This window comes from Tiliqua scincoides, chromosome 1 (genome assembly GCF_035046505.1).
Source record: "Tiliqua scincoides isolate rTilSci1 chromosome 1, rTilSci1.hap2, whole genome shotgun sequence".
In the NCBI taxonomy this organism is placed as follows: domain Eukaryota; kingdom Metazoa; phylum Chordata; class Lepidosauria; order Squamata; family Scincidae; genus Tiliqua; species Tiliqua scincoides.
The window spans coordinates 69,870,826-69,893,489 of NC_089821.1; the positions used below are offsets into that span (position 1 = coordinate 69,870,826).

General features: G+C 44.5%; 1 protein-coding gene across 4 annotated transcripts in view; it reads right to left on the bottom strand.

The window, feature by feature from the left end:
- The window catches only part of PLEKHG3 (pleckstrin homology and RhoGEF domain containing G3), a 61,376-nt gene that overhangs the window by 15,293 nt on the left and 23,419 nt on the right, over nt 1–22,664 (bottom strand). For all 4 annotated transcript variants that reach the window (XM_066611534.1, XM_066611535.1, XM_066611533.1 and 1 more), the window contains exons 2-12: nt 13,754–14,118; nt 11,652–11,752; nt 10,055–10,124; nt 9,548–9,594; nt 6,891–7,041; nt 6,353–6,484; nt 4,703–4,885; nt 4,030–4,122; nt 3,426–3,512; nt 2,840–2,873; nt 2,312–2,416 (exon numbers count right to left, since the gene is read on the bottom strand). In XM_066611534.1, coding sequence (XP_066467631.1) covers nt 2,312–2,416; nt 2,840–2,873; nt 3,426–3,512; nt 4,030–4,122; nt 4,703–4,885; nt 6,353–6,484; nt 6,891–7,041; nt 9,548–9,594; nt 10,055–10,124; nt 11,652–11,752; nt 13,754–14,118 — 1,368 coding nt within the window. The remainder of the gene's footprint in view (nt 1–2,311; nt 2,417–2,839; nt 2,874–3,425; nt 3,513–4,029; nt 4,123–4,702; nt 4,886–6,352; nt 6,485–6,890; nt 7,042–9,547; nt 9,595–10,054; nt 10,125–11,651; nt 11,753–13,753; nt 14,119–22,664) is intronic.

The following is a 22,664-nucleotide window of genomic DNA, read 5'->3' on the forward strand; positions in this document are numbered from 1 at the left end:
TGTAAATTTATTCAAATTTGAAATGCAAATTCTTTTTTTCCCCAGCCGACTCAGTGTGAGAGAGATGATGTGGCCCTCTCACCAAAAAGTTTGGACACCTCTGTTCTAGAAGGAAGGTAAGTTACAGCTCCCCACAAGGAGATCCTGTAGAGTAAGTGTGAGCAACCTTTTTGGCTAAAGGGACTGGACATCTGGCAATGATATCAGCAGGTCATTGACGAGCGTCCAGATTGCTGAGCTTCCAAAAATGGCAGCATGGAGCTCGTCTTGGGAGGTGAAGCCTCCTGCCCAATTTGCTGCACAAGGACTCTGTGAGCCTGGGCAGGTGCTCTGACATGACCTGTCTGGCACGTGGCAAATTAGGAAGGAGGTTATGCCTTTCAAGGCAAGCTCCATGCGGGCCAGATGACTTTTGTGGCAGGCCAGATCAGCCCTGCAGGTTGCCAACCTTTGCTAGAGCATACTTTTAGCAGATGCCTAGAGGTGAGTTCAGCAACTAAGAACTATGAACAGCAGTTCTCTCTTGACACAGCCAAGATCAAGGATTAACTTCATGCACAAAAGCCCTTGGCATACTTTTATCCATGACAAACCTAGTCTTATACCATACTTATGAGACACAAAAGCAACGCACTTATGACCTTAAGAGCAAATTGTTATTGTCTGCTTTTTCATCACTGGAACATCACTCACAATGTCTCACATGAATGGCTTTGACACTTAATCAGTCTGGAAATTTCCTGTGTTGGTTTTATGACTACATTGTTCTAATTTTCTAGGTCTAGAATAGACAAATGGCCCAAAGAACTAGTGCTGTTAATTTCACTGCCAAAAAAGAGGAGTAGGTACTAAGTTTTACTTCTAAATAACAACAAAACCATCCTTTGAAAATGGCATACAGCTGCTCATAGTATCGACAGTATTGAACTATTCCTCTTTGCTGGTCTCATGCAGATAGGTACAAGTTGGACATCCTTATCCAGAATTCTGAAATCCAAAGTACTCCAAAATACGTAACTTTTTTGAGTGCTGACATGACACCACAAGTGGGAAATTCCACACCTTACCTTATGTGACAGGTTGCACAAAATTAAAAATGTTGTATAAAATTACTTTCAGGCTAGGTTTATAAAAGAATAAATGAATTGTGTGTTCAGACTTGGGCCCCACCCCCAAGATCCATCTTTTGGAATACCTAATAAGATTCCTCTAATGGAGAGTGTATCATTATGGATTCCCCAACTCTCTCATTAGGTATTAGGCAAGTATCCTGTATCCGCAGGGGTTCCATTCCGCAACCCCCTGGAGTTAAGTGAAACATGGATACAAGTGAACCCCTCCCCCTTGGCTCCAGTGGGTCCTCTGAGCCCAGTGGAGCTCCCCTTGCCTCCAGTGGGGGCGCACACAGGGGGCCCATGGACCGGATCCATAGATAACTGAATCCACCGATACGGGATCCACGGATACAGGAGCCCCCCTGTATCACAGAAAAATCACACTTCTGGTTCCAAGGACATGGGATGCCCAATATGTAATATGCTTGTTTTATTTGCACAAACTTCTAAACCCCAGTAAGAAACATGTGGGCAGCACTGGTATCATGACACCCATATTCCACACACACAACTATGACATGCAGGCATTTCCCTTCCAGCCTTGGTGTGGAAATGCCTTTGAAGTAGTGGATTGGTTTAAGAGGTCTATATCCAACTGCAAAGTCGCTAAAATATTACACTTTGCTGGTCACGCTCTGCTTCTTTCCTGCTGCCACAGTCCGAGGTCTTTTCAGGTCTTTTCTACCTTCTTCCTTTCTTTAGGTCTCAAATTTCCCTCAGTACCAAATAACTGCAGCATCATTCTCAGCTCTACTGCTGAATTATCTGCCTCTGAAGCTGAGGTGATAGTTTCATAACTCAGAGCAAAATTCCCACAAAACTGTCCAGCATAAACAAAAGTACCCTCTCTTAGCATACTGCAAGTGTGTACCATGCCAGAGGTCATTAGGCCTTGGCAGAGGAAATGCTTAAGCATCTGACAGCTGCACTGAGCTCTAAGGTCAAATATGAATGCTTAACAACAAACTTCATCAATAACTGAGACAGGTCACTACAAGATAAGCCAATGGTGAAAATATAGGTTCTAGCCTAAAGCCACCAGGGGATATTTGACCACTATCATCCTCAAGAAAAGTACTACTCCACACATGGCCATCAGCACCAGTAAATAGATAGTCCATTGAAATACATTTACAGCTGCTGCCTCCTCTTGGCCCTAACTTGGACAGATGTAGCCCAATCCCCACTGTGTTTACCTGATTGCCGGCGCCCCTGTCGGGCATGGGGAGGAATGTCTTCTGTAGGCTGGTATGACCAGGACTTCTTCAGTCGCTCTGGACTGTATTTATAGCGAGAAGGATCTGAAAGGGGAAGAAGACAGCATGTGAAAATCTGGCAGCTGGCCTCACTTGGTATGACTAAGCCATACATGCATGAACCACCCAAAACACTATCTAAATCATACTCTGTATCCCCTGAATGTATCATGCATAATGGCAGAAGCTCCAGGAAGCAGATTCAAGTGCTCAGTCTAACAGGGCAACAACTATATGAAATACAGCAGACAGAGACTTGGATTATCAATCAGGAATGCAGCTTCAGTAAGGAATCTGTAAACTCGCCAAATCAGATGAAAAAATCTGGCCATTTAAGGCTGGGTGCATTCTCAGCCTTGAGGAGGGACATTCTGAGACATCTACAGGTTTGCTCTGCTGAACTTGCAGCAGGCAAGAGAAAGGATGTGGAGAACAGACATATGAAATGAAAAAGGAGGAGGGACTTACAGTATGAGTCCATTTCCAGGATGGCTTCTTTGGCCTGAAGGAAAGAAGGTATTGGTTTAGCACTCAGCTACAGGTAAGAGGAAAGGCATCATCCTGAAAGTTGAGGTAACAAAGAAGTTTCTATCTCCCTTACCCCACCAAAGAAGAGTCAGCGAAGAAGGGAAGAGGCATTCCCTTCTTGTGCCTTGTGATCTTTGTAAGCCAAGGAAAACACATTCTTCTGTGACTGTTCCAGATGTCCATCCCATTCTCAATGGGGTAAGGGAGCCAGGCAAAAGTTCAAGCACAACCCACACTAGGAAAGACCTTTGGCATTGCTCTACTTCATTTCAAACAACACAGTTGGGCTTTGGGGAACCAGAGTCAGTCAGGGTCACAAAGATAGACATGTTCATACATAAGACACAGAGGAATTTTGAGGTGTGACAAAGATGCCTAGAAGAACAGATACAGTGAATAACCCTCATGTCTCTCTAAAAATCTTCTAAAATTAAGCTTACAGAATGGCAGGACATGCCAAGACATTTCCTGGTGTCCACTTTACAGAAACACTCCAAGAGGAAGAGGAAGGACAGCTCCCACTCACTTTCTGAGGGATGATGGCATGATGATTTTCCAGGATCAAACGCTTAATGTGGTGAGTCCAAACCCGCTTCTCCTCCCCTGATTTGGCCTGGTAACAGAAGTACACCCCATGACATTTGGATGACAGGATTATTTATCAGGCCCCCACTTTGTAAGCCCCACCACTCTTTGCTGTATCACTCAGATGCATACACCACAGTTGTTCGCTATTGCCAACCAAACCTTTTTCAGCACTTACTGGCACACATTCTATGATCCCTATTTAGCATTCTTATCACTGGACAAGTATTCTGCATGCAATGCATAACCCAATACCACCTGGCAACTGCAACCCACCACCACCACCACCACCCTGGCTAAATTAGTGACTCACATCCTCTTCCTTATGATACCATCTGATCCTTCCATTCTCCCACCAGGACACATTTCCTCTGTCCTTCTACAAGCCTTCTTTCCCACTCAGCACCTGCCTTCTTCCATCTAGCACATCCTGGCTGACTACTATGCATTATGCTCCCACTCCTCCCCACACCTGTGACTGTCCCTGCACTTTGCCCATGGACTACTTTCATTCCACTTAGAATGTCAGCAGCTCATCACCTCACCTGGATGCTGTACTGTTGCTTGTTATGCTTGTAGTGAGTGACCGTGAAGCACAGCGAGTCCCGGGTGCTCTCAATCAGCATCAAGGAAGAGCACTGTGGGAACAGAAGCAGAGACACCAATGCAATGTATGACAGCTTCCCCCTCCCCTCATGTTTAGGGCATAGGTGGGCCCAGCCTTTGCAGCCCATCAAATTCTGGGGTCAGAAGGAGCCAATGGCATTCCCAGAGGGGGAGGCAAAGTGCTAGGTTTTTCCGGCGCCTGAACCACTGTGTAAAGCGGCTCCTCCCCCTCACCTTCAGAGTCACACCTCCATGTTGCTCTCAAATTTGCAAATGGTTCTAAAAGCAACTGAATGCAATTGAATTCAACACTCCCTGAGGGGTAACTGATTCATGTTTAAGGACTTTTGAGCCCTTGGCCTTAAAAAAAAGGCCACTCTCTGACCCCCTGATTCAAAGGGGGTAGCAGCAGGAGGAGGAAATAAGAGACATGAGCTGTGTTTGCCCTGGAGCCCTCTATAACAAGATCATCAATTCACTGTTCAGGTATGAAATCCCAGCTGCCAAGGAACAAACAGAGACCCAAGATACCCTCCTAACCCTTCAAAAACAGGAAGGGAAAACTAATGACACAAACACCTTCTTAAGAAAATAATAAGATTTTCCACTTACTGGAATGTGACTCTTGTACACATAGTGATCGCCCCGCTTCTTTGTAATCAACAAGACTTTGTCAAACAAAAAGAACGTTCTCTCATTCCTGACCCGATGGACACGGAAGGTGCTTTCCAGGACCAGCTCCCCGTAAGTAGTCAGGTCTGGACCCTTCCAGTTAATAAGCAATGACTGAATCTCCTGTAAATAGCAAAAGGAACAGATAGTTGAGTAGTCCCATACTTTTTAGGAGCCATTTCAAATCAATTCGAATAGTACATGCATCTATTCAAGTTCCAGCAGTGGGGAGAAAAATTCTAGCAACCTTACTGAAGCCTGCTTGGATCTTATAGCAACTTGAGGTCTTTTGAAAATGTTCTATGAATTAAGGGCACTTATATATTTAACCACAACAATATGTTCATTTCAACACCTCTCCAGAGTGATGAACCCCAAAATACATGCAAAATTTCCTCTCCTGCAAATGTTCTTGTCATTCTCCAAATCCATTGGCAGCCTTAAAAATGAATGTCTGCTGCACACAAAAAATGATCTAAAGCTGATGGTTTCCTACCCAGAAGGTCCTCCAACTTCTGCAAGACTAAGAAAGAAAGCACAAGTACTCTAATTATTTGTCTTCTTTCTGAGTACCTTGACATTGTTTTAGACTGGAACAACGGGACTAGCGAATACAAGGCCTAAATCTCTCCCATGAGGAGAGATTCTAATTTCATCCAGAGGATTCTAGTTTCACAGGTTAAAGCAAGAAGGGGGAACATGACAATGATTCAGTCTGAGCTCCTTGTTGCTACAGGACATTCCACAGCAACTCCTGCATCCATCTCAACCTAAAAGTAGCATTTGCTATATAGACCCTGCAAACCAGAATCTGATCCACAGGTTACATAAGAAGCACCCCTGCCCAAAGAGTGTCATTTAGAAAGTATTTCCCTCCCACTCTCCCTCCATAACCCCAAATAGTCTGTTGCAAATATCAGCACTTCACCTTCAGTAACCTGCTTTCTTTTGAAATCCATATTTAGTTTGCAGTCTGTGGGTGTCATTCTGCCTTTGTATTCCCAATGACTAAAGACCCAATTGCCCCACACTAAATTATTTCTCTAGTGATTTAAAAGCCTGGTTAGTGTCTTGGCAGGGTGACATCTCAAACACTACTCCCTGCCCAGATTCCTTGCACTAATCTTTGTAAGTTCACATGCTAAAAACAGAGGAAAACCACAAGGCTGAACAATAACACCCACATGCATTATCAGAATCTTAAGAGTAGCAAAATGTAAATTCCACAGTGTTAGGAAATGTGTCATTCATTTTCATTAACTTAATGCTGAGTAAGGGTGGATTGTCACAGGAGCTTTGGCAAGAAAGTCTAATGTAAAAAGGGAAATGCAAGACTAATGAGCTATAAAAGAATGAAGTGTGAGAGAATAGACACTGATATCCAGTGGGGTGCTGATTTGAGGGAAGTTTCATTCCCTCAAAATTGCATTCAGGGCTTAAATCCAGAACCCATTTTCAATACTAGCCTCAGAACTTGTACTTGTCAATAAAGAAAAGCCTCTCAGAATGTGGAGAGAGCCTTTTCCCTGCCTCTGAGGGCTGGATCTCTCAGTGAGCAGTGGGCAGGACAGATTGCCTGTTCCCAAATACCTGCAGCCGCACAGCATGCTCATGCTTCCGTTTCATGTCATTGATGTACCAGGCCACGCAGGTCATTGTGTCTATTGCCTCTTCAACCACTTCGTAGCCATCCTCTTCTAAGTCAAAGTGCTTTGCTATCTCCTAAGGCAAACAGCAACAAAAATGGCAAATCAGAAACTGTGAGGTTCTCCATCTTTCCCCAATACGATCTGCACCCAGCTTATTAAACATTGAGGGCCTAGAAGCATCCAAAGGCCTGACTAAATAGCCTCCTACAGGTTTTCAGGCTGGTCTGAACATCAACATAAATTTTTAGGTGGTTGGATCATAGGGTTTGCACAGAATCAACATCTGACCATCAACTTAAAATTTTGCAGAGTCCTGTGTTTCTGGCATGGGATAGTCCACTGCTGCATAAAGTCTATCCCAAGGCTGGGTGTTGCATATCTGCTGCTGGAGTCATCCTTGCCTGCCACCCTTAGGCTGTTGCGTTTTCAAAGCAGAAAGTGACACTCTTTGGATAACTGACTGCAATAGTATATATTACCTGGAGCAGCAGGTGATATTTGAGGATGCGCTGGACAGGCTTGAGGAGGTAGGAGCCGAGGGGCAGTGAGTGACGGATTTGTTCTTGCCGCTCACGAAAGAACTTAGCCAGCTGCTTGTTCCTCATGCATTCTGTCAGAGCTGCCACTGAGCTGAAAGGTCAAACCCCAAGACTAAATTAATCTACTTTATTTTAAAACATTTCTGTGCCATCTTTCCTGCCTTTTGAGGCAACGGAAGATGGCTCATAACAAATACAACAAAACAATCAAAGTAAAATTATCAACGTAACAACTAATTAAAAAGAGAACATAAAACCAAACCAAAGACGATAACTTAAAAGCCTTAGCTAAGCAACACCACCACTACTGCTGATCATTACCCCCAGCAATGCTGAATGGAAAAGCCAAGTCTTAACATGTCTTCTGAAGGAGTGCAGGGTAGGGGCCAACCTGTCCTTCAAAAGAGCAGGCATTCCTCATGGTTGGCACTACTACCAAAAAGACCCTGCTCCTACTGGATAACCACTATGCCTCTGAACACAAGGGCACCTGGAGCAAGGCCTAAGAGGATGACTGGGAATATGGAAAGGCACATAGGAGAGAGGGTGATTCCAGAACATTTAGGGCTTTGCAGCTCATTACAGGAACAGAGATTGGTAGTCAGTGCAGTTCACAAAGAATAAGGGTGATGAGGTCCCACCAAGCAGTCTCAATTAAAAACCTGGCTGTTGCATTTTGCACAACTGAAGTTTTCAAATGCTTTCTGTGGTCAGTCCCACATATACTGTATCATAGAAGATGAGAGGAAACCTTCAGAAACCTCCTCAAGCCAAAAGCCAGGGAGCAGGAAGCAGAAGTCTCCCAGGGAACTCCCCCCAGAGAGCAGAAGTCTCCTAGCACCTCTATCTTGGCACTTGAGAAATGAGTGGTCACCTATAACAGTGCCAACCACACCGATCTCCATCAGGGAGTCGAAAAAGATACCATGGCTGATGATATAAGAAGTCATTGAGAGGCCTAGAAGGATCAAAAATCCCCTTGTCTATCCCCCAGGGCAAGTCAGCCAACAGGGCAACCAATGCAATTTCTCTCCAAAACCCCCGGCTGAAATCAGACTGAAATGGGTTCAGATAACTTCCTGAATTCAGTAACTTCCTGAATTCTCTCAAGAAAGAGTTGACAAGAGTGCCCAAATCAACAGGCAAGGAACTTCCATACAAGAGCCTGAAATAAAGACCTGACAGTCAGACTAGCTAACAGAAAAAAAAATGTGTTACCTGATCACATCTAGGTAACATAGAACAACTCGTACTTCCTGCATAAATTTTCCATTGCTAAGTTCAGACATGGCTAGGCTCAGAGAGTCTGGCTTGTGCTCACATACACCATGATTGGAGTTTCTAGATATGCAACCAGAAAACCATGGTTTAGAGCTGCTTGCCCGTATTTGTTTCCACCTGATCAGAACTCAGCTTCATAAATTCACTCTCATTTCCATGGTGCAGCAGCCTTTTGATGAGGAGCAATGGCCCTAATTGTGGTTTATCAATAGTCTGTGATTTCAGACATAATGAGAAACCACTGTTAGCACAAACTGTAATTTGCAAACCAACTTCAAACCATGGCTGCAGATCTGTTTGCTAGCTTCAAACAAACCACAGTTCAGCCAAACAAACCAGTTTGCCTCTGGATCCAAGCCTATACATTCCACAGCACTTCATAATCCATTCATCCTCATAATCCAATGAGACAGAAATACTGCCCTATTTTACAGGTGGGAAACTGAAGCTGAGACACAATAATTTGCTCTTAAACTAAGTAGCATGGTTATCCTGACCCGAGATTCAAATCTAAACCAAAGCTCATGGTCAAACCACTGCCCCACACTGGCTCCAGAGATCTGTCCCATTCCAGTGCAGACATCGAGTCCATCAGAAAAAGCAAGCAATCACTGGCTACCAGCAAGGATGTGTACTAATGACACAGCTGCTCAAGTGAAGACATTGGTCTCAGCATTCCTATGCATTTTCTGTTTTATTTTAAAAAGTCATGTTTCTAGCTCTGAGATTATAAAGATGCTTGAATATGGGCAATGCGTAATGAATTCTCAATACATGATCATAGGAAGAGAGCACAAAAAAGGAGAGGGGGGGAATGCAGAGGACAGGAATGGGGCTTAATTACCCTGCCTAATTCTTTGCCTAATTCTATGAGTAGAAGAAAGAAAAAATGGTGCAAAATAAGCAGACCTGCATGACTGATGCAAGTTAAGAATTCAGTTTCTCAGTATAGAACTTAGGTTGTTTTAAGTATTTGCATCCCATCCTTCCCCTACTGCAAGGGAGGAGCTCAAAAAGGCTCACAACATATTAAAAAAACACACAAAAAAAACAAAACAGAATGAGACATGTTAAATGGTATAGAGTATGGGGGACGACGACACCCTTAGGCTGCGCAACTTGAAAGGAATCCATAAAATAATATTCATTTGACTTTTTTTAAGTGTAGAATGTGCACTTAACAGCTATACTTCACTCAGTAGACTGTGGCTGCTCAAAAGCTACTTATGCATCAAACAAGTCTGTTATTAGAGAGAATGAGCTGCCCAAGTTTCCACAAGACTACGACTCCTTTCTGCCCTGCAAATAATACTCACTTTGGGTAGTTGTTGCAGTACTGAGTGTAGATATCAAAGTCCTGGCTCTGATGGAGAGAAGGAAAGAAATACCAATCAGTAAGAGATGACTTACCCACCCCACACCCAGTACCAGCTTCCCAAAAATGACTAATACAGCTGTGCAAAAGGATCACAAATCTCACCCTACACCCCTCTGGTTAAGCCGTCACCTCTGTGGTGGAGACATTCCTAAGTAGGGTGGGAAAGTGTTCACACAGAGGAGTACTTGTTGGGTCACCTTATCACACAGCATCAGAGACCATCACAACACAGTATCTGCACATGGGGGCGAAGGGCCGTGGCTCAGTGGTAGAAACCTGCTTTGTACTCAGGAAGTCTCTGGTTCAATCCCTGGTGTCTCCAGGTAGGGAAGAGAAAAATTCCTGTCTGAAACCTAAGAGCCACTGCCAGTCTAGATTGGTAACACTGACCTAACTGGACCACTGATCTGACTCAGTATAAGACAGTTTCCTACAGTTGCCTTACCCTGTCCACAAAACATCTTGCCACGGCGACAGGGTCATTGTGGCAGCTGTCCAGGTCCTGCAGGAGCTCACTGAGCAGAGAATAAGAGACAGAAAGAAATATATAATTTTTCAGCCAAACACCCCACCAAAGATAGAGGCTTGGTTTGACGCATTCTAAGTTTAAAAAGGCACAAGCACTCAAGAACTGGATGGGTACAGGCTGCAGGCAAAGTGCAAACAATCTTTTTTCCCCCTCCAGCTGTAGAAGCAGAATACAGGGCAGTAGACAATGCCACCACCAGATTGCTGGAGCAAAGCTTTGCCCCCCCATGGCATACTGGGTGCTATATCAGGCCAGGGTGGGCCCTCTGATGGACCTAGGCCCTCAACCAGTGTCTCTACTTCTGGCAGCAGAGCATGCAAAGAGTTGGGTCCCTGGGACAGAGACAGTCCTTCCAGGCTTTGCCAGGTAAAAGAACAAGGCAGACGTTACACAGAAAAAGAGGCACCAGCTGGCTAAATGATCAACTAGTCCTGTCCCTTTCAGCAGTATGTACATAATCAGACTTATTACAGTAATTACCTGAGGTCTCTAATTGGAGCATTACTCCTTTGCTCACAGTACCTCACAAGTTTCGAGGCAATTCCTGCCCCAAGGAACTTTCAATTAAAACACACAAAAAAACAGGAGGGTAAATAGGTTCACAGAGTAGATGAGCAACTACACCAAGAACACTCAGGAAGCCAGGAGCATAACAGAGAATTTGAACTCACCCTGCCCCTCCCCTCTCCTCCCTTTCCTGACACAGGGCTCTTGCTTCCCTGATCCAAGGCTGACACAGTTTCTGCCTGAAGCCAAATGTGCTAAGGAAGCTGGGGCTGTTGCTAAATCCCTTCCTCTGCTCAGATCTGACCCTGCATGGCTGAGGTAAATCCAAAGGACGAAACACACATCTCAATAACCTGGGGGTTTTGGCTGTCACTTCCTAATAGCAGCTGCAGCGGGTCAAAAAGGAAGGGCATCCCTTGCATGGGGTTATCAGACCTGCATCGCTCACAGCATCTGATCTTGCAAGCAAGCTCTGTTGGTTTGATAGCCCAGCAAGTGGGTAACAATCTACTCCTGCCATCCTCCATCAAGGCCTCTGGATGGTTAGGGTGCAATCCTAAGCCCTTATGTCAGTGCTTTCCAGCACTGGCATAGCGGTACCAATGGGACATGTGCTGCATTCTGCAGTTGGGTGTCACTCATGGAGGCCTCCTCAAAGTAAGGGAATGTTTGTTCCTTTACCTTAGAGCTGCATTGCCCTTATGTCAGTGCTGGAAAGCACTGACATAAGAGGTTAGGATTGCACCCTAAATTTAAAAAGGGTTCCACATTCATGACAGCAGCAATTCTGTCCCAGGGAAGGACTGAAGAAGTAATGAATGAGTCTCATGCCAGCTTCCTACCCATTTCATTGTTAGGGCAAGATTAAGAGCAAGACTATATAGGAGAGGCTAAATACAACCACCTGTTATGTCTGCTTTTAAGAGTGGATAGAAAATTTTTAAAAAGTGTAGAAAGTAACAGCGAGGAGGTTGGGAAAAGGACAAGGACCACACAATGCACTCACCTGTTCAGTTCATAGATATCCTCAATATTCCCAAAGAGTGCACTGACTTGTTCTGGTCTCAGCAGCAGCTCTTGAGTGTCTATGATCTTCCCTAAGTAATTCTGCCAAGTCACAATATGCCATGAGACACAATTTACCACACAGCAAACAGCACAAACGAACATGAGTGCCAACCACCTGAATGGGAGGGGGCTATGTGTGTGAGAGAGAGGGAGCGAGAGCGCGTGCGCGCAACCCAATCACTTCTGGGAAAAAATTGAAAGCAAGCTGTGGTCCACCAGACACTTCTTGTTTCCTACAAGAAGAAACCAGCCAAGAAAGAGCCAGTGGTCAGCAAGGCATCTCCCAGTCCAGGCAGAGGTTAGTATCAAAGTCCTTAGATATAACTTTAGACATTGCAAGATGACAAATGGTGCCCCAGCAGTATACACAATGAATCTTATTCACATGCTGAGTGGCATTGCAGACAGTAGGCCTTTTGCCAGCACACCCCTGGATGAAGAAGGGAGTATGACATTCAAAGTTATCAGAAAAGAAAAAGGATCATCATGGATTTCGAGTCCTGATGCCTGTATGCGACCTTTGGGTTTCAGAGGTAGCCTATCTCTGAAAGCCAGCGGAGATAAAAAGGGCCTGGGAGAAATTAAGGACCAAATTCTATCCAACTTTCCAGCCCTGGTAGCTGTGCCAATGGGGTGTGTGTTGCATCCTGTGGTGGGAGGGTACTTATGGAGGCCTCCTCAAAGTAAAGGAACATTTGTTCCCTTACCTTGGGCTGCACTGCAACTGCACCAGAGCTAGATAGGATTGGGGCTGCATTGCAACTGCACCAGTGCTGGAAGGCTAGATAGGATTAAGCCATAAATGAGTTATTTGCATCTATGTTTATGGCAGAAGAGCTCAAGCAGATATCACTGTCTGAATAGGTACCTGAAGAGGGACATGAATGAGATATGATGTATTGGGTGGATAGAGGAAAGTATTTTCCTCTTGCACAATACAAGAACCAAGGGTCATCTGCTAAAATTGACTGGTGGGAAGGTCAGAACAGACAAGAGAAAATATTTCTTTAGCCAGCACATAAGTAATCTATGGAATTCATTGTCACAGAATGTTGTGATGGCAGCTGGCCTAGATGCCCTTAAAAGGGAATTGGACAGACTCGGGGTTTAAGAAGTAGACTATCTCTGAATGTCAGGTGCAAGAGAGAGTGGCAACAGCCAGAGCCAAGATGGTATAGTGCAGCGGTTTTCAAATTCTCAGAGAGAGTTTGAACCACAGTAAGTTCTTGCGGGGGCAGGGGGAGGCAGCGACATGATCCCCAGGATTGCATCACTCAGAGGGCTGCAGCAACTGTGATGTACTCACCAGTCCCTGCAGCACCCTTCCTGGGGTATAGGGAGCCCTGCGTGAAGGTCTGCAGGGCTCCCCAGGTCTTGAAAAATGAAAGCGCAGTGATCGCGCTACACTTCCACAAAACTGGAAGTGGAGCACGATTGCTGCACTTTCACTTTTCAAGACCTGGGGAGCCCTACAGACCCACACGCAGGGTTCTCCACACCCCCGACAGGCTGCTGCAGGGACTGGTAAGGTTATGCCAGTCCCTGCAGCTCCCTTAGTGACGCAATCCTGGGGATCACATCGCTATCATCCCCCTGCCCCTTAAAGGGAAAGTTGCCAGGCTCACAGGCTGGGATGTCGCAACGCCCCAGTTTGAAAAGCCCTGGCTTAGTGGTTTGGGAACTGGACTTAAACCTGGAAGATCCAAGTTCAAATTCGTGTTCAGCCATGAAGCTTCCTGGGTGACCCTAGGCCAGACACTATCTCTTAGCCTCACCTACCTCTCAGGGTTGTTGGGAGAACAAACGGAGGGAAGGAACCATGTACACAGCCCTGAGCTCCTTGAGAAAGGGTGGAATAAAAATGTGAAAATAAATATAACAGGTATTCCATTGTCAGAGGCATCTGGTGGGCTACTGTGAGATAGAGGAAGCTAGAAGGACCCTGGTCCTGTTCAAGCAGAGATCTTCTTATGTTGTGTAGCAGAAAAATGAGGAATAGGCCCCTCCCCCCAAATATACATGCATACCAGGTAGACTCACCTCTACAATACTCCGCAAATCTCGTACATACATGCGTTCTGACTCCACAATCTCCAACACCACACGTTCCAGGTAGCTTAATTTGGAGTGGGAGACAGCAGAAGAAAGGGTAGGGCTCTTCAGGCCTCGCCAGGGCCCCGATGAGGCATTGTTGTTGGCATTGTGCAGCAGTCCAGACCTCAAAGAGGTAGCACCAGTAGGTGTTTGGGTCACATCATTCCAATTCTCCATAATGCGGCTAGCATTGGCTGGAATAACAGTCAGCTGGTCCACAGGATGTTCTGAGGAGTTCACGCCCAGGGAAGCAGAGGCTGGAATCTTGTCATCTCTGCCGGGATAGGAAGCAACGAGGAGCCTGGGGAATTCTGTGAAGGGACAGAGTGTGTTAAATTTGTGCTTTAGTGTTAAACTTCATCACACAAATTACATCACACATAGCACAGCTAGAAAGAGATTGGCAGGGCGTATTGATTTAAAATCACCAGTTTCTTTCATTCATGCCAGATTAGCAAGAGCATTCTAGCCAATATTATCCATCATGCCCCCCCAACAGTGCCCATGCAGCATCACAACAGTACGCAAGGCATGCGGGCGAGGGGAGACGTTGGGAGGAGCATGACAGGTTACCATTCAGAACACTGCTGTTGCCACTGCTGACCTAGTGAGAGTGAAATTAACCTGTGCCCAACAATATAGTAAGGGGCAGACAGCCACTATATAGAAGCCTTCTTGCAGAGGACTCCCTGAAACATGCAGCCAGTCAGATTATGGCCTATACTGGATGCTGCTTATTGTTGAAGCTGGTGGATACATTACTCATTTATAGCCTCAAAAGTCTATGACTCTGTAAAACACAAACTCATTCCTCATTTACACCTAATAATAATAATAATAATAATAATAATAAACAACTTTATTTATACCCCGCCCTTCTCCCTAAAGGGACCCAGGGCGGCTTAGGTGTTACCTAAGTAACACCGGGGGGGGGGGGATAAAACAATACAAACAATTTCTACATACAAGAAAAATTATTTCACCCATCACAGTTATGATGGGTTACCTTTATTTAAATGGAAGTTATGTTTTCCCCCATCCTGTGAAACATATAATGCTTTCCACTTAAAGGAAGAGAGTCCATAGGACAGGGGGCTCCAATTAGAAAGTACCTCTTCTTAAACCATCTCTGAAATACCAAGTCAAAGAGCAGACAGAAGCACTTCTCCAGTCTCTAGGAAAAGCTTGAATACTTCAGGGATGACATTTTCCCTACAACAGTGTACATCATTGCTGCCCCCCAAATATAGCACCACTTGTGTAGTTCATGCGAGTTTCTCTTTCATGAGGTTATGCTCCGGGAGCCCACTGGAAATAAGGCTTCCCAGAGTGCACTTGACAAAAGAGACACTTGTATAATCTTGGACACAAGTGTCCTCCTTTGTAAGGACAATCTCCTGTGTGAAGCATCTGTGAGATGCAGTATCTCCTGTGTTGTCTCAGATCCTGAAACCCAGACTCCTTGCTAGTGTCCTTGTTCCTTCTTCAATGCCTTACACTCAGCCAATCATTCTTTGCAACACACACATCCCAAGCACACCCTCTCTGTGATACAGGCACGTGTCCTGCCCTGCCTGTAGCTCTCTCCTGGTTCCAAGGAGTTCAGATGAAAGACGAGCAAGCACCAACAAGCCTAAGCTTTGATAGTGCTCTTCACTGACAGTTGCCAAGCCTCTCATCCCTCTCCACCTCCCACCTGACTGCCATCAGGCACACTTGCCCTGTTCCTTAGTTTGCATCACAAAGTTCTCATGGGGCTGAGCCAGGAAAACTCACTTCTCAGCTTGCTTGCAGAAATGCCCAATGCCCTTACCAAACAGCTTCGAAATCCACAAGGGGAGCCATTCCAAGGTGCTCTTCTCTTCCCCGATCAACATCCCTCTAAGTCTCTGACGGTGCCACAGGTAGGAAACCTTGCCAAAAGCAGCTGGGAGAAGCCCTATGAGCCCTGAAGGTGTGGGCTGAGATTGCCATCGTCATCCCTTCCACACTCCTACGTAACAGTGCCACGCCCAGAAAACTCTCACTCCTTTTTTTCCACTAAGGACCTCAGCGCGCGCACGCACACTTCCTCACACACACACACACACACACACACACACACGACACAAAGGAAAGAAGGGGCCACAGTGGTTTTGGCTTGCATGAGTCCAGAAAAAAACTTTCAAATGCTGCCAGGCCACTAATAAAATAGCACCAAATTCTAATCCTGGGTTTCCTCATCTCTAAAGTGGCCAGGGAGCCATCAATCAGTTTTTTAAATAAAACTTTTCCTCCCTGTGGACTTTGCTAAATTACACACCAAGCAACTCTGAAGTGAGAAATCCTGCAGTCCAATTGCAGGTAAAAATTCACTGCAGGAAAAGAAAGGACGGCAAAGAACATATTCTCTGCAAAAACTGTAGAAAGCGGTGGGTTCACAGCATGGTCATGTTCATATGAACAAGTTTCTTCAGTGTGACAAGCGGGCTTGAAACAACACAATCTTATCATACTTTCTATATAGGGCCAATGATTACAAATGCCTTTGGTATGGCTGTTCCTGCCTGCATGAGCTTGCAGCTCCAAATGCTGGGTGTGGAGGTCATGTGTAGGCCAATCGCAGTAGCAGCGTGTCAGGCCTAAGATGCTTAAGCATACATCAAAATGTAAAACAAACTAATAAACATCAACCAACAAATGCATTGGCGCACAGTGCCAAATAGTACAGAGAGCCAACGTTGGCTCTGGTTTCTTATCAAGTGTATACTCACTGGCAAACCAGGTTTGCTGCCCTGTGATATGTGATTGACTCACATGTGATGTGTAATATGTGATGACTCAAACCTGAAATAAACAAATCAAACTTGAACTTGATGTAACATGTAAAAATGGTCCCAACTCTGGCCATGCTGGCTTTTTGTTTGAGCAGCTTTCTTCTCCTAACACGGATATGTTGCCAAAAATGGATTGTAGAGACATTGCTTCTTACATACATGACAAAAAAGGAACATTACCCATGTCACTATTGCAAATTTAATCTGTAACCCCATCTTGATGGACTGACATGCAGCACACCCTTTGTCTCAGATGGGGAAGTCTTATACATCTGACTCACTCTGGAATTTGGCACTATGACACAATGATGTTGCTTTGATCCTGCACTAGCAGAACCCAAAGGCTCTCCTTCAACCCTTCTTTAAAATACTTGAAAGATGTGAGCATTCAGGTACTGAGGAGAGGACAGGCACAGACAGAGCCCTGCATTTAATGTCTGCAGAAGTTGTAGCCTTAGAACCATAGTCTGATGCCATAAGAATGGATGGAAAGGCAGAAACCGGTGTCCCAAAAGACAGTGGTTTATCAGGGAACAGCATGAGCTGCAGAAAAGCATTCAAAGTGGGGAGGTATTCCAAATGAGGCCACATCATATAGATTTGTATAGGGACATTATTATGTGAACTAATAGCGGTTTCCCTGAACATATACTATACACAGTTTCTTTCCCTTCCCACTAAATAGAGCACAGCCAGCTCCCATGCATCCAGGATTGGGGAGAACCCGGCTACATATCGTTGTACAATTTAATCACCAATAGATCTTTTCTGGTTTCCGTGCTTTCATCCAACACTGATCACATATTTTGATAGCTTCTTTCTACAACTACAATGGTGACAACTTGACCGTTTTTAAATAAGAGAAAAGTAATGGGCTGAAATGCAGAAAAACAGCATATTAGCTTCCATTAAAGGTAGAACTGAAGCTGTAAGATTTGGGAAATACCATTAAAGCCAAGTAAGTATGAATTGACACTAGCATCTACTCACAGTTGAACTTCATTTTAATTATTTACCTGTCTAGGCAATGACATCTAAAATTATTCAGAGGCATTTTCAGTCTCTAAAGATGGTTCAAAGCAGCCAGGGGCTTGGATCCAGTGCTGGAGGGCATGTGTAGGCTGTCTTGCCAACACTACACACTCCCAAGTCAACATAAAACACTTTACTGCGCTTTTATGACTTCTCATGCCAGCATAGCAACCACTGTGCCGGTGCTTCAAGGAAACAGAATTGCACTCTCAGTTTCTTCCAAAGCAGAGCGTAAAGGAAAAAAAAAATTATCTCACTAATTGAAACAGAAACTTCAATTACCTCAATCATAACTGAAAACTAATTCAGTTATGTCAACAGACTCAAGTTCATTTCCTGTTGTGCTTCATTAATATTTTTTAAAGGTCTGATTTGGTTCCTGTTCAGACACAGTCCTATGGATTTCCCGTATGAAAATCAGCAAGGTGAGCCTTAGGCTTACAAGCTCCCCTTCACCCTTCCTTCTCCTTCAAGTGCAACTGAAAGCTTCAACTTTTGGTCAGTAATCAACCACAGTTCCCCATTATGTTTGAACTTGGAGAACTCTGGTTTGTCCTAACCACAACTCGGTAAAACAAATGAGGATCAAAATGTAGTTTGAGTTCACTTGAAAGGAGGAATTGTGCCTTATCACAAAGCAAAGGTGGAAGCTTTCAATAGCCTGCAAAAGAAGAGAGGTACATAATTATGAAACACAAAGGTGTGATTATAGTTATTAACTTCAATGGCTTTTTAAGGGAGAAAGACAAATGCTAGAAGGGGGTAAAACGGTAAGTACTGCAGGCGCCACAAAGAGCCATGTAAGTGGCCCCTCCCACTTACTGTCAGAGCAATTCTGGGCATCGACAGCACTATGCAGGAAGCACTGTTTGGTTTGCCTGTGCATTGCCGTCAAAGTCCGGAATGACTCAGACAGTGAGTGGGAAGGGCTGTTTACAAGGCACTGTGCTTACCGTTTCGCCCCCCCTCTAGCTACACTACTGATGGAGGAGAGGCTTATCAAAGACTAGAAGCAGCTAAATTGAACCTCCATGGTCTAAAGTCCTCTGTCTTTACCAGATGCTGGGGTGAAACAAGCGATAACTATTACACTGTTTCCTGCTTATGAACCAGGGCATTTAACCAGCTGCTGATTGAAACAGAAAACTGAGCTTGAGAGAGCTTTCTTGGCCTTACCCCGAAAGCAATCATGCTCTTTCTTTCACTCTTGCAAAGTGAGAGTGTGGATAAAATTATCCAGGAACGGATCCACCTGGTATCTCTCGCTTCCTGGAATTTCTACCCTCTGACTAGTTCAGCACATGACCTTGAATTGGTCAAACACATCTTACTGAAAAATCAGGCACAGTTCATTTGATATATAAGTCTCTAGAAATTTCAAACCATTTAGAAAACTTAGCCTGTTCTTTGTCTTCATTGCAGAAAAGCAGTTCGAACTTAATTCTGGAGCAAATGCAAAAGAATGACCAATCCTAGAAACCTCTCCCCTGTTTTCCAGTAGTTACCATAGATACTCATGTATAGTGCTCATGTATAGTACCTGAAATGTTTGCCAAGTAATCAAGCTCCAATCCTCACTTTTACCTCCAGAGGTAACGTTTCCTTTCTCAAGGCACCAGGCAGGAGATCTGCAACTGGGAAATTCCAGCCAAAGTTAATCTTTTAATCTCCTTCCTTCTGCTGCAGCCTGGTTCTGGTTCTGCTTGGCAAATGCTTGCAAAGCAGGTCTGTTTTTTTGAAACACCAGGATGGGACCCTCCTTCCCAGGCTACAATTCAGTGCACCATTACTTCAGAATAACACCAATTGAAAGCAGTGGGTCTACTTCTGAGTAAAAAGGGCTGCAAATATATGCAGCTGCTTCTCTCTGCTATACTCTTGAATTGCACACTCCCAGTTATGCGTTATATGCTGTATGTAGAGCTTCTGGCTTAACAGGTGGATTTGATTCATGATTCAACCTTTTTCACTGGCATATCCCTTGGCAGCCCATTTCCATAAATTGTACCCTTCCTATTAGCAAAATGTTTGTAATTAGTAAGACAAGCCCTCATCTCCTCCATATGAAAGCCCAGACTTCGTGTATCCATCACATATTTTCTCTTTTTATCTGTTTGAAGAACTGAAGACTCTGCCTTTGCACTGTTTTGCACCAGAAGTGTGCTGAGAAATTCAGGGTGATTGATCACTTTCCATATTATGTTTCAGCTTTTTTACTGTGCCGGTTTTCAATCACTGGTTCATACATGAATTGATGACCAAAAACTAGCTATTGGTGGGGCTTTCACAGCCAACTAGCTACCTCCCTTCCAGGCCATGCATTCTGGAGCACGGTCTGCCTTTTTCTGCCATTATTCCATTCTTTTTCAAGTACCCCTAAAGGTCCTGTTGAGTGTCCCTGGGAGTACATGAATACCAGGTTGGGAACCACTGGTACGTTGTTTACAGTGCACTTACTCTGATAGTGTTTACAAGAAGGTGGTGAAGACCAGAATTTAAAAAAGAATAAAAATGTATCTTATGATCTTTTACTGTGTTTTTAATAAATTAGAGACTACAGTTCTTAGGTAACAATTAGTGGTAGGTTATTTTTCAGGATCTGGCCTCCAGTAAAATCAGACAAAACTATAGTCAGACACCCCTCTAAGTTTAACCCCCGACTTACCCGAGGGTCATAGAAAATTCCATTATTGTTGGCTCAAAACGTGCCCTCAACTTATCTGTGGGGTCGACTTATGGACGGGTGCCTGTGGTGCTTGGGGGATGTGTGCCATAATCCTAGATGCAACTATTCAGTTCCCCTATGTTCACTGGGACCTACTCCCATGTGTAAAGAATAAAAGCCATAGCCCACTTATTTCGACCCAATTAGTTGCCTGCTCTTGTGTTCAGGGCACCATTTCTCAAACTGTGGGCTGTGAACCAATCTCTGGCAGTTGTGATGGGCAGGTGGCTGCCCTCTTGGAAGCTGGCAAACCTGGGTGCTGCCATTTTGAAAGTTTCCAGTAAGGCCCTAGAGAACCTTCAGGGTTGAAGAGCTGTTGGGATGAGTTGGTGATCTGCTTGAGTGTGTGAAATGGGCTAAAAGAATTGTGGTGATGACAGTGGTGGTGGTTGTCCTGACAGCTACCCTTTTGAAAAACAACAACAAAACAGAATGAATCTTAGGACACTGTGGATGTTACACTGTTCCCAGACAGCATTTTGAGGATTAAAATACTTTTGTTACTAGAGTGGGCCCTTGGTTTCCATTGGGGGGGAGGGGGTCCATTCCAGGACACCTCATATATACCAAATTTCATGGATAAGTAATCAGGGAGGGTAATGCAGCACCACAAAACTTATCTGGTGGCAGCATTCTGGCCTTCCAAGGTTGTACACAGCTCCCAGCCACCCCAGAAGGCCTCCTAGATGTGACTGGAAGCCAGCTGCATCCAAGAGGTCCTCTGAGATCCTCCAGCTGCAGGCTCGGGATCAACAGGTATTCAGATCAGTGGGTGCCAAGGCCACAGATAAGGAGGGCCCACTGTAATTAACACAGGCATCTAAAGCCAATATTTAAATTCCCAAGGAACAACTGAGGGAATTCTATCTTACTGTCCTGAGCTATCTTGGCTACTGTCAAAAATACAATTAAGATTTAAGCTTTAAGCTGGAAGTTTACAATTCATTAAAATAGTTTTATCCTGCATTCCATCCACAGGTTGCCTTCACAGCAGCTCACAATAGAAGTCCAAGAAAATAAAAATACAGTAATAGCACAGAAGTCAGAAACATCACCACAAAAACCAACACGCAAGTCAATAAACACAGCAGCTTGACATAAAATGGTAGTAGAAATAATCAGCAGACAGGACCTCCCACACAACTCAAATCAAACAGTCAAAGGAAACAGCATCTCAAGCTGGGACCTAAAAACAAGTATGGAAGGAATCAGACAGATCTCCTGGGGCAACAAGTTTCAAAGTGTGTGTGTCGCTACCAATAAGAGTGTGTACCCACCCTGTTAGGCCACATGGACAATCTTTTCAGCCTCCTTCTCTAGCATATTTCTCCCTAAGCATGGGTGCAGCTCACATTCTGCTGTACTTTTTGTCCCATAGGAACCTCAGGGGTGCAATTAAGCCTTTGTGCCCTCCTGGAAGGACTAATCAAATGCAGAGAACTCCTGGCTGCACACCTAGGAGATGTTCCGGGTGCCATTATGAACCAAGGAAAGTCTTTGCATTCTTTGTCCAAAATCCTATAACTATTCCTGCTCTAGAAGCAGAATTTTGGCATTTTCTTTTCCACTGAAGACATTCACAATGTCCATTTTGGTGGTCTTTCCCTTCAAAAGAGACCTACTTTGTCCAGCCACCATTTGGACTTCCAGAGGCAATGCCAGGTTCAGGGACATTTCCAAGTTGCAAACCTGATCTTTAAGTAGGATCACATCCTTATCCAGAACAGGATGAACACTTGATCCTAGATCAGCTAGGGCAGTGTTTCTTAAACTGTGGGTCGGAACCCACTAGGTTGGTTACAAGCCAATTTCAGGTGGGTCCCCATTCATTTCAATATTTTATTTTTTAATCTATTAGACTTGATGCCGCCATGGGATGTGACTGCATTTGGGGAAATGTGACAGACCTGTACTTTGAACAAGCTACCATGTATATTCTTTTAACAATGATAGTAAATGAGACTTAGTCCTGGGTAAGTGTGGGTAGGATTGCAACCTAGGATTTTTAATTTTCCTGCTTGATGATGTCACTTCCGGTCATGACATCACTTCCAGTGGGTCCTGGTGCTAAATGTGTGGGAACCGCTGCCTTTAAACAATATTGACACTGTTTTGAAAGGCTACACATCTATAGAGGAAATCATGACATCAATGGAAGACATAAGTAAATGTCAGCTACTTGTGTTTGTATGTCCACAGGAACCATCATATGGTGCTGTCATGGTAGGACATATAGTTAGGGCTCCTGTTTAACATTCCATTAAATTCTGAACTATGACCAGGA